Below are 15,455 nucleotides of genomic sequence, written 5' to 3' on the forward strand. Positions count from 1 at the left end.
CTAAAAGGAGGCTTTTTTTCCTGGCTTCTATTTTTTATTTTTTTCCAGTTTTATTGAGAAATAATTGACATACATCACTGAAAAGTTTAAGGTGTACAGCATGATGGTTTGATTCACGTATATTGTGAAATGATTACCACAGTAGGTTTAGTTAACATCCATCACCTCATATAGATACAATAAAAAGAAAAGAAAAAAATTCACCTGTGTTGAGAACTCTCAGGATCTACTCTGTTAACACTGCTGTATGATATAAGGAAAAGTTATCTATAGTCATCATGTTGTGCATTACGTCCCCAGTACTTATTTATTTTATAACTAAGTTTGTACCTTTTGACCATCTTCCTCCAGTTCCTCCTACCCCCACCCTCTGCCTCTGGTAACCACAAGTCTGATCTCTTTTTCTATGAGTTTGGTTTTTTGTTTTGTTTTGTTTTTAGATTCCATATATAAGTGAGATCGAACAGTATTTGTCTTTTTCTGTCTGACTCATCTCACCTAGCATTATGCCTTCAAGATCCACCCATGTTGTCACAAACGGTAGGGTCTTCCTGTTTTTTATGGCTGAATAATATTCCATTGTGTATATATACACTCTTTATCCATTCATCCTTCAGTGGACACCTAGGTAGTTTCCATGTCTCGGCTATTGTAAATAGTGCTGCTATGAATATGAGGATGCAGACATCTTTTCAAGTTGGTGTTTCTGGGTTTTTTGGATATACTCCCAGAACTGGAATTGCTGAATCATATGGTAGTTCTATTTTTAATTTTTTGAGAAAACTTCATACTGTTTTCCACAGTGGCTGTACCAATTTACAGTCTCACAAACATTGCGCAGGGTTTTCTTTTCTTCACATCCATGCCAGCATTTGTTATCTCTTGTCTTTTGATCATGGCCATTCTAACAGGCATGAGGTGATATCTCGTTGTGATTTTAATTCACGTTTCCCTAGTGACTAGTGATATTGAGCATCTTTTCATGTATCTGTTGGCCATTCATATATCTTCTTTGGAAAAATGTCTATTCAGGTTCTTTGCCCATTTTTTAATTGAATTATTTGTTTTTTTGCTCGAGTTGTATGAGTTCTTTATATATTTTGGATATTAACCTCTTACCAGATACATGGTTTGCAAATATTTTTTCCCATTTCATAGGTTGTCTTCCCACTTTTTAAAAAAATAAATTTATTTATTTTAGTTATTTTAGTTTTGGCTGCATTGGGTCTTTGTTGCTGTGCACGGGCTTTCTCTAATTGCGGTGAGTGGGGGCTACTCTTCGTTGCTGTGTGTGGGCTTCTGATCGCGGTGGCTTCTCTTGTTGCAGAGCACAGGCTCTAGGTGCACAGGCTCAGGAGTTGTGGCTCATGGGCTTAGTTGCTCCGCAGCATGTGGGATCTTCCATACCAGGGCTCGAACCAGTGTCCCCTGAAATGGCAGGTGGATTCTTAACCACTGCACCACCAGGGAAGCCCAGTTTTCCCACTTTGTTGATGGTTTCTTTTGCTGTGTAGCTTTGTAGCTACATGTAGCTTGATGTAGTCTCACTTGTTTATTTTTTACTTTGTCTCTTATGCTTTAGGTATGATTTCCATAATATCATTACTAGACCCATGTCAAGGAGCTTTCTTTCTATGTTTTCTTCTAGGAGTTTCATAGTTTCAGGTCTTACATTTAAGTCTTTAATCCATTTCAAGTTAATTTTTATGAGTGGTACAAGATATAGGGGTCAAGTTTTATTCTTTTATGTGTGAATATCCAATTTTCCCAGCACCATTTATTGAGGAGACTGTTTTCTTCATTGAGTATTCTTGGCTCCCTTGTCAAATATTTGTTGCTTGGGTTTATTTCTCGGCTTTTGATTCTGTTCCATTGGTTTATTTGTCTGTTTTTATGAAGGAGGTATATTTAATAATTGAATTATTATGCTGTGTTCTTTGCTTAGGGTGTTCCAGTCATGGCAATAAGAAACAAAATGATATCAGAAGGACTAGACCCAGATCTTCTTGAGTAAGTAATTCTTCTAATATAATGATATTACTGCCAAGATGCTGAGTTTATCAGTGATAATAAAAATATTTCAAGCTCTATATGTTTTTCCTATACAGTGTTTTATGGTTGAGGAGACCACCTTCATAAACAGTGTCTCTGCTATGTTTAAAAAGTGAAAAATCTATGCTATGCTACTAAAACTAGCCTTAAGACATTTTAGGAGTGGTTTCAATAGATTGATGATGAATCTGTATATGCAGAAGGGATGGAGTTTGATGACAGTTTTGTTGCACAGCAGTAATGTCTTCAAGAAGCAGTGCTCTTTTTCTTCCCATGCTACTTTTTTCCTCCCTCCCTCCCTCCTTCCCTCCATCTCTCTCTCTCTCTCTTGAATTACCTATAGTTTTTTATTTAAGACCTTAGTGTATAGGAAATATACTCTACATGATCTAGGTTGAGCCAGATGGGGAAATAAATAGAGTAACTCTAAGTCCACAGTAATGGTTATTAGAAACTAGATATTGTTTTGTATGAGTTTTATAAAAAAATTTTTGAGAAATGCTGAAAATTTGTGGCTCAGAAATTTGACAGTAATTTACTCCGTCCAGGCAAACCTGGCTACATAGCTCATCCTGGGTAAAATATATCGTAATGGATTATTCAGAACTAGTCTCCTTTGCAAATATCTAGACACTTGTAAAGAGTTTTTCCAGGTTGGGATTTTAGTTCACCCCAATGTATTTAACTATGGTAGCTATGCAGGCATTCATACTCTACTAGCAGTATACTTTGGAATTTTTCTTGGCTCTTAGCCCTTCAAGAAAATGTATGCATTTTTTCCCTCATATATGCAATCTTTTCCTCATATTTTATCTTTCAAAATATGAAATTTAAGAATTTTTTAGAAGTCTGCAAGAACAGATTTCCCACATGTATCTCCATTTAGTATGTATTTCAGTAGCAAACAGTTCAAGTACAATGGTATAATTGGTAATTTGAACTAAAGTATCTCCAGGATATTTGGCATTTGCTCTGGAAATTGTTTCTGACACACTTTAAAAGCAGATGGATTGTGACATATACTTTAATGTGAATTGAACATATGGGTCCAATCCATTTTGGTACTCATTGGAATATATTTAACATTGACTGTGACCTCTTTTTTGCTTCTGGAAATACACAGTAGACCTTCTGTACTAACAGAGAGCTAAAATGACCTTTAAAGTCATGATTTTTCTTTCTAGAGAAAATGTAATAAATGGAAAACTAACAGCCCTATAAGCTATAGGGCCTATAAGCAGCCCTATAAGCCACCCTATAAGCACTATAATCCAGTACCTTTACCCCCTACTGGCTTCACTTCATCCCCTGCCCAGCCTAAACCTACTTCATTATCCTTTACTTCAACCATCTACCCACAGTAGCAACTTGAAAGTCACCCTTGATTCTGCCCTCCTCTCTACCCCCTTAACATGTCAGTCACTGTGATTTTCTCTTTTTTAATCTCTCACATCTCACCACATGCCTCCATGCCATTGCTGTTTAGTTCAAGCCCTCATCGTTTTTCACCTGAATTATTATAATAACTCCTGATTGGTTTTCCTATTCTCTTTCAATCTGTCACTAAAAACTTAGTGGATCTCTTCATATAGTTCATCTGTTCATACATACAAATCTTTCTGTGATTCTCCACTGCCTTTAACATATAGCCTAACATCTTAGAATTGCAAATAAATGTTTTTATCATCAAGACTCTAGCTTCATTTCTTGCCATTCATCCATACCTCCCTATCTCCTGCAGCTGTAGCAAACTACTGGCAGTTCTCTGAATGTATCATTATCCTGGTGTCTTTGAATGTTTGTATTCCTCCCCATGGAACTTCCTCCCCCCATCTTAAATAGCCAGGCTGACTTCATATTCTTAAAGAGTCCATTTAGGTATCGCCATCTTAAGAAGTCCATGGATGGGACTTCCTGGCGATCCAGTAGTTAAGAATCCGACTTCCAATGCAGGGGATGGGGGTTCGATCCCTGGTCAGGGAACTAAGATCCCGCATGCCGTGGGGCAGCTAAACCCATGTGCCACAACTACTGAGCACAAGCGCCACAACTAGAGAACCTGCGTGCCACAACTACAGAGCCCACGTGCTCTGGAGCCTGCCACAACTACTGAGCCCATGCACCTCAACTACTGAGCCTGCGCGCTCTGGAGCCTGCATGCCACAACTAGAGAGAAGCCTCTGCACTGCAACGGAAGATCCTGCGTGCCACAACTAAGACCCAACACAGCCAAAAATAAATAAATAAATATTAAAAAAGAAAAAAAGAAGTCCATGGATGACAACCAAGGGAAGAACCCTCAGGACTCCCAGTACTTCCTTGATGTATCTCACTTAGCAAGCGTGAGGACATATCATTGTCTGTAAACGTTGAGAAACATTCAGTTGCAAAGTGGTGCCAAGTTTTAGGGTAGAATTCCAGTAACAGTTAACATTGTCTTAACAGAAAAGCTGTTCCTCAACCACAGCCTGGAGCCTGAATTCTGACCCATTACCTCATAAGTACATGCCATTGGTCACAAGGGACGCTGGTTGGAATAGGGTGACTCACTGTAACCTATCACCACTACCACTAGAAAACCAGCTCCCACTACATTTAGCTAGATACAAGTGGAATCAATCACCTTGTTAAGGAGGAATTCTGGCACTTTGGGAATCATGTTTACATAAAAGTTAAGGAGCCTCGCTTTGAGGGGAAAGTCTGAGATGATAAAGGAGAAGAAAATGTGCCATCCAAGGAAAGAGTGTACTTTTATTTAGAATCTTATGTACATACTTAGCCTCAGCCAATAGCTTTCAGTAAAGACTGTTCTTTTGTCTTTTAAGGTATAAACATACACTTTTTCTGTTACCTTTAGGTAGTAAGACAGATTCATATTACTGTAAGAAGAAATAGTCTAGATCTGTTTGCACTGAGCAAAGAGCAAAACTGAGGTTAATATAGAAATAAATACTGATCAGAAAATACATTGTTCTTCAGTTGGCTTGTGTATATAACAGTCTGGAAGCTGACAGTATGTAATTTTGCTATTTTTTTTGTTTATTTTTTAACATCTTTATTGGAGTATAATTGCTTTACAATGTTGTGTTAGTTTCTGCTTTATAACAAAGTGAATCAGCTATGTGTATATATATATCCCCATATTCCCTCCCTCTTGTGTCTCCCTCCCACCCTTTCAATCCCACCCCTCTAAGTGGTCACAGAGCACCTAGCTGATCTCCCTGTGCTATGCAGCTACTTCCCACTAGCTGTCTATTTTACATTTGGTAGTGTATATATGTCCATGCCACTCTCTCACTTCGTCCCAGCTTCCCCTTCCCCCTCCCCGTGTCCTCAAGTCCATTCTCTACGTCTGCATCTTGATTCCTGAGGTGGATGGACCTAGAGTCTGTCATACAGAGTGAAGTAAGTCAGAAAGAGAAAAACAAATACTGTATGCTAACACATATATATGGAATCTAAGAAAAAAAAGAAAAAAAATGGTTCTGAAGAACCTAGGGAGAGTACATAATTTTGAACCGCAACGGTTTACATGATAAGGGAGAAGAGAGCCTGGCTATTTTCCTTCAAAAATGACTATCACTGAATTTTAGAAAGTCTATAAAACTGAAGAAAATGCCTGATAATTACCAAATAAATAGTATTTGTTTGCTACTTCTGAGTGATTATTTAATATTCTTACAAATCCAGTTTTTTGAAAATAACAATAGTGCTTATATAACCAAGAATTAGTTCTGTTTAGCTTGTAAAAATTAGTAGAAAAAAAAAATACCATGAAATCAAAAGATATGTGAAAGAGTATCATTTTTACCATCATACTCAAAAGAGTTTAAGGGGAAAAAAAATGGAAAATTTTAAATTTTATCTGTTTTAGAAATATAGAACAGGTAAATCATGCCTTATAAATTTTTTCAATCAATGCCTAGATTTTTCTTACCAGAAAAAAAAAAATGTTTCTCCCTATCCTGTTCTATGCTTACATTTATGTCCCATAACTAAGGTTACTATTATTACCTAGTAATTACTACTTTTACCACTCCAACATAAATAGACTAGCCTCTGGACCTGTCCATCAAGAGACGAAATTCATGATGGTTAAGGCTCAGGCTAAGGCAAACTTTAGAAATGGTCTACTTGCTGGGGTCCGGATTCTGCCCTGCCACTTTCTAGCTATATGACCCTGCACTAATTACCTAATCAATCTGTTCATCAGTTTCCTCATCAGTAAATGGGAAATAGAAGAGTTCACCCTTTATAGAGTTGTTCAGACTGAGTAAGAGAATGATGTAAGCACTTAGCACAGCTCTGGACAAGCAGTAAATATGTTCAGTAAATGTTAGTTGTGATTTATGAGTGTTTTAACGGAGGAATCTGTAGCAAGTTCTAAACAATTGGATTTACCAGGCTTTTGGATCCCAACTTGTTTAGAGTCCTGTCGTTGCCTGTGCACCACTGTGTTCTCAACAAAGACATATTTACCGTACAGAGTAATTATCCTTTTCAGTTATACTCTGTGTTTTCCCAAACTGAAAAAATCTATATTTTAAACTTTGTAGTAAAGAACAGACTTCTGGGGCTTCCCTGATGGTGCAGTGGTTAAGAGTCCTCCTGCCAATGCAGGGGACACGGGTTCGAGCCCTGGTCCGGGAAGATCCCACATGCCGCGGAGCCACTAAACCCATGCACCACAACTACTGAGGCTGAACTCTAGAGCCCGCGAGCCACAACTACTGACCCCGTGTGCCACAACTACTGAAGCCTGTGCACCTAGAGCCCGTGCTCTGCAGCAAGAGAAGCCACCACAATGAGAATCCCATGCACTGCAACAGAGTAGCCCCCGTTCACCGCAACTAGAGAAAGCCTGCACGCAGCAATGAAGACCCAACACAGCCAAAAATAAATAAATAAAATAAATATAAAAAACAAAAAAATAGAAATAAAAAATAAAGAACAGACTTCTGAAATTGAAATTTAACTGGTCACACTCTTAATATTAGTAGGAGGGTGCAGTTTGTAGCATACTGATTTGGCTAAAGAAGGCAAGTTACTTTGCAGGCTTTAAACAGAACCAGCTTAGCTGGCATTTGTCCTGGACTTATCTATTCAAAATACATTTATACCCTCCTCCCAGCCTGTGGAATGACCATGACTATCGTTGCCAGAAATAGAAGTAACCACCTCAGACTACTTGTCACTGAGACAAGAAGAGATTCATTAGTGTTAACCAAACAGATACTGGAAAGCAAGAAAACTTTATTTAATTACATTTAAGGCATATCCAGCAGATTTTCCTGCCCTCTAATGGAATACCTTATCTGCCAATGATCTTCGTCTGTCTCCTGCTACAAAACAATATAATGGATTAAAGGTTGGGTTTTGGCTGGTTAAGGATAGAATTGATCTCAATTCCCCGACTGAACAATTACAAAAATAGGGGGTTTTTTTGTTTTTTTGTCTTTAATATTTATTTTATTTATTTATTTGGCTGCACTGGGTCTTAGTTGTGGCATGGGGGATCTTCTTTGCAGCATGCGAGATCTTCTAGTTGCGGCATGCGGGATCTAGTTCCCTGACCAGGGATTCAACCTGGTCCCCCTGCATTGGGAGTGTGGAGTCTTAACCACTGGACCACCAGGGGAGTCCCCCAAAATAGGTTTTTTCTCTCGTTCCGTTTTTTTAGTTTTTGCTGAGCTGGGATTCCATTCAGGGTAATTACCAGTCCTTGACCACTGGCTGGCAGACTGACTAGAAAGTATAGGACAGATAAAAACAATGTCAGAAAATTATGATTAGTCCACTGTTGGAGACCTTGATCATAGGAGTAAGAAATAATAAAAATATCAAAGAGGTGGTGTTAAAAAGCAGTTGTGGGTCTTCCCTGGTGGCTCAGTGGTTAAGAATCTGCCTGCCAATGCAGGGGACACGGGTTCGAGCCCTGGTCTGGGAAGATCCCACATGCTGCGGAGCAACTAAGCCCGTGCACCACAACTACTGAGCCTATGCTCTAGAGCCCACAAGCCACAACTACTGAGCCCACATGCCACAACTACTGAAGCCCACACGCCTAGAGCTCGTGCTCCGCAACGAGAAGCGATCGCAATGAGAAGCCCGTGCACGACAACGAAGAGTAGCCCCTGCTTGCTGTAACTAGAGAAAAAGCCCACGCACAGCAACAAAAGACCCAACGCAGACAAAACTAAAATGAATAAATTTATTAAAAAAAGAAAAAAGCAGTTGTGGTCTTCCAATGTCTAGCAAGCAAGAGATAGAGAGTTGTTGGAAGTAAAGAACCCCAAGATAAACAGCAGAAACCCATCTTACCTAGGATGGCTGGCTTTCTTTTTCTTTATGCTATTAGACATTACATTGTTTCTCTGGCTGTGGGAATCTGCCACAGATTCCCACAAAGGGCAGGACATACCTGTCTTGATGGGCATTCAGAAATGGAAAGACCAAAGTATGTGTAGTTTGAGTAAATGTAATACTGAAGTAAGTCTTACTGGTTACTATGTAATATCAAAGTCAAAATTGTCTTTTTTTTTTTTAACTACACCAAATGTCTTTATGTAGTCACTGCAATCTCAGTGCAGGAATTCAGTGTTTTGCTATTTCCTTAAGACCACTTATTGCCATTGCATAGAGCTCTGAGAACAACCCTAATTGACAAGTCTAATGTGACGTTAAAACTTTGTTTGAAAAGTGATTTGAATGATAACCATTGCACCCTCTCCCCACAATCCTCCTACTCAGCAGTAGTTTTACTAACAATGTTTTTGGCACTTAATCTGCTTTAAATTCAGCTGTTTTAAATTTTTAAAAAATGAAAAATATCGTTAAACTATTTACCTACATAAATGTTTTTCCAAAGAATGTTTATGATGTTTGGTGTCCTTAAAGTGGCTGTGGTTTTAAACACGAATATAAATATCTCTTTAATGACAACAAATCATACCAATGATATTTGTATTTTAAGACTCATTTTATGTACAGGATCAGAAAAACTAACTCAAACTAGCTTAAGCAAAAAAGGAAAGTTATTGACTCACATACCTAAGAAGTCTAAGTAGGACAGAATCAGGGGCGCAGCGCCATCAGTACTGGCTGGTGTTCTCTCTCACCTGGCACCTCTGTCCACCTTTACTCCTTGGCATAATCATCCACTTCTCTCCTACTGCTGATGAGCTTCCTCCTGGAAAACAAGGAATTAGCAAATAATATTTGCTTTATATTGTAAATGGCTATAATATTGCTAGTTTTTGCCAACTGAAAGGAAAGAGAGCCCCTTTTCCATAATCCAAGGCTCATTTCTGGGGAAGCATTCTGATTGTCCGTGCTTGTGTTATGAGCACTCCCTTGAATTGATCTCTTTCCAGGTAAAGAGATTCTTCTGACCTGCCAGGCCTGGATTATGTGACTGTAACAAAGAAAGAGTATAAGGAAGGGATGAGAGCAATAGGGATTGTGGTTGATAGCCTTATTTATTCCCATAAATGAGAGAAAGGTGACAAATAAAATGTACACAGCATCTGGTATGCTAAAAAGTACTGATTTGTATATGGTTAGTACTTCCTTCTCCTTTCCTTTCTAAACTTTGGCTCACTTTTAGTTGAGGTCAACCTAGTAACTTCTTTGAAAATACTTCTTTTTAAACAAATTAAACTTAGTAAAGAGTTTAAAGTTAAACTTTAAAAAATTTTGCTTTTACTAAGACTTTTATTGATAATCTTGATGCCACAAATTATATAAATATGCTTATTAAAATGTAGCTACCAAGCTAGTGTTTTTTACTGTAACTACTAAAGGTTGAGATTTTAGAAAAATATATATGATAAATCATGAATATACTTATGACTTTATATATTTTTCTGCATTTTGCTGATACACTCGATTTTAGTGATTCACTTATATGTTTAAACTATTGAGAGGATTATTCCGTCTTCATTTTCAGATTTTAGTAATGAAGTGTAGCCAGTAGTTTAAAGTAGCAACCTCTTTAAACATATCTTTAAAACTTCTTTCTATGAAGAAACTTACAACAAACATTTCATATATATATATATATATATATATATATATATATACACACACACATATATATATATATATATATATATATTATATATGGTCAAGCAAGAGCAATTCTGATCGTAACATAAAAAGCCAAATTTCTGTTCCCCCTAAGAATATGAATATCCAGTCTGGAAATGATGTTCTGAGTTTTATTATTACATTAACATTTGTAAAGTTTTTATAAGTTATAAAATGCTTTCATATATTACCTCATTTGAGTCTCATGATTTTTGAAGTTTTTCTCTTTTATGTACAAAAGGAACTCTAGTGTGTAGCTTTTCTTTTGTTTTCATAGCAATTCCAATTCAAAATAGCTTTAAATTTCTTTTCTTTTCTTTATTTATTTTTGGCTGCTTTGGGTCTTCATTGCTGTGCACAGGCTTTCTCTAGTTGCGGTGAGTGGGGGCTGCTCTTCGTTGCGGTGCATGGGCTTCTCATTGCGGTGGCTTCTCTTGTTGCAGAGCACGGACTCTAGGTGTGTGGGCTGCAGTAGTTGCAGTGCACAGGTTCAGTAGTTGTGGCACACGGGCTTAGTTGCTCCGCGGCATGTGGGATCTTCCTGGACTGGGGGTCGAACCTGTGTTCTGTGCATTGGCAGACGGATTCTTAACCACTGCGCCACCAGGGAAGCCCTAAATTTATTTTAAAATCAATGAGGGCAAACTAAAAAACTATTGGTGAGAATATGAACCTTGTGCACTGTGGGTGGGAGTGTAAAATTATTTAACTGCTATGGAAAACAGTATGGCAATTTCTCCAAAAATTAGGCATAGAATTACCATATGATCCAGCAATTCCACTTCTGGTTATATACCCAAAAGAAGTGAAAGCAGGGACTCAAACAGATACTTGTATACTGGTGTTCATAGCAGCATTTTTCACAATAGCCCAAAGGTGGAAACAACCCAAATGTCCATCCACAAGTGAATGGGTAAACAAAGCGTAGTATGTGCATACAACGGTGTATTAGTCATCCTTAAACTGGAAGGAAATTCTGATACATGCTGCAACATGGATGAATCTTAAGACATGAGAAATGAAATAAGCCAGTCACAAAATGACAAATATTACATGATTCCACTTATATGAGCTACTCAGAGTAGACAAGATCATAGAGACAGAAAGTAATGAAGTGGTTGTCAGGGGCTGGAAGGAAAGAGAAATGAGGAGTTATCATTTAATTGGTACAGAGTATCAATTTTGCAAGATGAGAAGAATTCTGTAGGTGGATAGTGGTGATGATTGCACAACACTGTGAGTGTATACTCAACACTACTGAACTGTACACTTTAAAATGGCTAAGATGGTAAATTTTATGTTGTGTCTATCATACCACAATAAAAGAAAAAAAATGAATAAGGACAGAGAATAACAAGTGTTGACAAGGATATGGAGAAATTTTAACCCTCATATTCTGCTGGTGGAAATGTAAAATGGTGCATCCACTGTGGAAAAAAGTTTGACAGTTCCTCCAAAAGTTAAACATGAAGCTACCATATGACCCAGCAGTTCCACTCCTAGGTTTATACTCGAGTATTGAAAACATACATACACACCAAAACTTGTACACAGGGCTTCCCTGGTGGCGCAGTGGTTGAGAGTCCACCTGCCGGTGCAGGGGACACGGGTTCGTGCCCCGGTCTGGGAGGATCCCACATGCCGTGGAGTGGCTGGGCCCGTGAGCCATGGCCGCTGAGCCTGCGCGTCTGGAGCCTGTGCTCCGCAACGGGAGAGGCCGCAACAGTGAGAGGCCTGTGTACCGCAAAAAAAAAAAAAAAAAAAACACAAACGAAATGACTACTTAAGATTCCTAAACTTAGTTGTGTAATTTCAGTGAAAGCTTACATTTCATATAACTTCTCCCCACCCTCCACCTATTGCCCATGCATGACCTAACCTCATCTACTGTTATACCCCAGTTACTTAACACCCTAGCTACTGAAAGACTTACAGGTCCCAAATGTACTGTGCTGCACCATTCCCATTTTTTTCTTTACTCAGAATACTCTCATCCCCACTTACTCCCACATTTTCTGTTTCTGCCAAATTCATACCCATCCCAAACCCCTTCACAAGTGTCTCCACCTCTCTGGAGTCTCCTGTGACCAACCCTAGTAGAGTGAACTACCTTTTCTTTTCAAACAAGTGTAGTTAGTACAACTATATTTTTGTGTGTCACACTGTATAACAATAATTTGTTTGCATTTCTGTCTCCCCCACTAAATTACTAGCTTCCTCAGAGCAGGAAGTGCTTGTTATTCATCTCTGTACCTCCAGCACCTAACACAGTTCTTGGCAAGTAGTAGGTGCATGATAGATGAGAATAATAATAATAGATAACCTTTATTTAATATACTTACTATGTGCCACATATTACTCAGTATACTTTACATTAAGTAATTCATCTTAATCATCACAACAATCCCATCAGTCAGTTGGGTACACAGTGTGGTTAAATAGCTTCCCCAAAGTTGCTCAACAAGTACATAGTAAGGCTAGGATTGAAACCCAAGCAATCTAGCTCCAGAGTCTGGGTTCTTAACCACTATGCTATATAGCATCACATATATTAAAAAATGGTTACACACAAAAATTAATTTTATAATTTCACTCCATTCTAGGCCTAAGCTGCTTTTATCATTTTCTTAAGTAGCATTTATGTTAGGGGAGTTATGTACATTGTTTTATTTGTTTGAGTTGCCATAGATACTAATATAATTTTGAAGTAGTATTGAAATAATTTTCTCTGGTAATGTTTTCCTTTTTAATAAAATGAACACAGTAAGGAATCATGTATATAGCAAAGAGAAGTTTACTGGGGACTATGTGCCCAGTATTTATGCCCACTACTTTTAGAGTTCTTGCTTCTATGGAGAATGATGAAGACTGTGGTTCTGTGTTAGTATTTTAGGCAGATGGAACATCAGTCAAAACCTATAAATGCTGGGACTTCCCTGGTGGTCCAGTGGGTACGACTCTGTGCTCCCAATGCAGGGGGCCCAGGTTCAATCCCTGGTTGGGGAACTAGATCCCGCATGCATGCTGCAACTAAGAGTCCGCATGCCGGGGCTTCCCTGGTGGTGCAGTGGTTAGAATCTGCCTGCCAATGCAGGGAACGTGGGTTCGAGCCCTGGTCCGGGAAGATCCCACATGCCGCGGAGCAGCTAAGCCCATGTGCCACAACTACTGAGCCTGTGCTCTAGAGCCCGCAAACCACAACTACTGAAGCATGCACGCCTAGAGCTGGTGCTCGGTAACAAGAGAAGCACTGAGATAAGAAGCCTGCACACCGCAACGAAGAGTAACCCCTGCTCGCCGCAACTGAGAAAGCCCGCATATAGCAATGAAGACTCAACACAGCCAAAAATAAAATAATAAATAAATAAATTTATTTTAAAAAAAAAAGGAGTCCTCATGCCACAGCTGAGAAATCCATATGCTGCAACTAAGATCCCGCCTGCCACAACTAAGACCTGGTGCAGCCAAAATAAATAAATAAGTAAGTATGTGCATACATACATACATACAAACAAAACCTATAAATGCTGTACCCAGCTTTAAAGTTTTATTGTACTGAATACATGTGACTTCCTCATAGGCATAATCTAAAATTGTGCAGCAGAGCAAACGAAGTTATGTTTGACGCATTGCTAGGAAGCAATGCTAGCATTTCTTCTGTTTCGTAGCATGACAGATATGATATTAAAAAGTATACATCAAAACTCAGCCATAATTTACAACTAAAGGTAAATAGGAGACTACATTTTCTTATTTTAGTAATAGTAATTATATTTGTGGCAAAGAAGAATTTTATTTGTTGGTGTCCTAAATCTTTAATAAGAATCAAGGAGCCTGAGGGAGAAATAAGTCTTGTAGCTTTTTTTATTAAAACAGAGTAGGTATATTATTCTTCCTTTCCCTCTTAGTTTCCCCAAGTATACTTTATTTGCTTAATTTACTTCCTTGGTTAGATTGAATAGGGCCTGAGTGTTAGTGCTGCCATACTGATTAAATGATTTACTGACAAACTCTATGGAGCCTATCTAGTTGACTGTTTCAATGACACCATTAAATTTCATGTAGTTTATTATAGCACATCTATGCAAAGCTGGAGTTTAACCATTCTCACATTTTCTTGTTGTGCTTAGGGAACCTTCAAGACATTATTTTTACCAACTCATTCTTATATTCTTTCTCTGATGATAAAACATATAAGTGAAAACATTCAGCAGACGTTAAGAAGCTTCTTTGACAGGCACTCTCTTCCCCCGCAAAATTTCCATATTGCCTGTGTTTCTTAATGGCCATTCTTGAACTCTCTTCCATTTTAAAACTGCTCCCTGCAGCTTTCCTGAACATGAAGATTTTCTTTTTCTTTCCACTTCTAGCTTTCCTTTCTCTGTACCTCGTGGACACTTGGAGGCTGCAAGGATTTAGCACTGGTCATGCCAGCCTCTCCAGATCGCATCTCTGTCTGTAGTTGGGTCTCCATGGTAATGAGAAGCAGAAAGTGCTGAAGTAGCACACTGTGTAAGGACTGGCAGGAGAAAGCAGTGCCATGGCCTGTACAGGAATAGCACTGAATCCCCATGGTGCTGGAGAAGCCAGCGAGAAGCACGCTGTGGCGGAGAGCGGGAGACTCAGTTAAGGATGCAGATTTGGCAGATTTATTAGCAGCAGTATTCTAGGATGAACCTAATTTACAGTTAGTGCTTTTTTTTCAACTGGAAAAAACATTAAATTTTTTTTCCTTATCTTTTAGGAGGCCAGATGCTCCAGTGCCTGATGGTGAAGGTGAAAAAAATATAAAAGAAAGTTCAGACAGCGAATCTTCTTTTAGTGACTAAGCTTAATGTTGATAACAATTACATATACATGTGTTGGTGCACATTTACATTCTATAAGAAAGAGAGCCTGAACTTTAACTCTTACTCATAAAAACATCAAATGGCTACATATCCACCACCAAGCTTCCTCTATGTTAAAAACTAAATAAATAAAACATTTATAATAAGCTGGCAGTACGTCTTGTTACCAAAATAAAGGACCCTGAACTGAAAAATAGAATAGCCTAAATAAAGTACTCAAGAGTATTTGAGGGATGCAATGAGCATCTAAAATGAAGTCGATATGAGTTTAGTGATCAAAAATAGACTCAATGCAAAGCAAAAAAGTGAATTTGGCTAAATGAATTATTCAATTTTTGTGAATATTTTAGCATGAAAAGTATTATGTACATTTGTATCTTAAGAGTTGTTAAAGAAATTTCTGGCAGAAAGTAATACTGGATTGAAATTTTCTGTGACAGCTGGAAGCTTATGTATCATATTTAT

The 15,455-nt window shown here is 38.2% G+C and overlaps 1 protein-coding gene across 2 annotated transcripts in view; it reads left to right on the forward strand.

Annotated features, from left to right (window-relative positions):
• The window catches only part of WASHC3 (WASH complex subunit 3), a 51,994-nt gene extending 36,858 nt beyond the window's left edge, over window positions 1–15,136 (forward strand). The window contains exons 6-7 of one of the 2 annotated variants that reach the window (XM_060113070.1): window positions 1,946–2,010; window positions 13,529–13,588. In XM_060113070.1, coding sequence (XP_059969053.1) covers window positions 1,946–2,010; window positions 13,529–13,571 — 108 coding nt within the window. In that variant the 3' untranslated portion in view covers window positions 13,572–13,588. Of the gene's footprint in view, window positions 1–1,945; window positions 2,011–13,528; window positions 13,589–14,884 lie in introns of those variants that run through there. The other variant, XM_060113069.1, reaches the window with a different exon arrangement.
• Window positions 15,137–15,455: the final 319 nt, after the last annotated feature.

This window comes from Mesoplodon densirostris, chromosome 11, assembly GCF_025265405.1.
Source record: "Mesoplodon densirostris isolate mMesDen1 chromosome 11, mMesDen1 primary haplotype, whole genome shotgun sequence".
Lineage (NCBI taxonomy): Eukaryota > Metazoa > Chordata > Mammalia > Artiodactyla > Ziphiidae > Mesoplodon > Mesoplodon densirostris.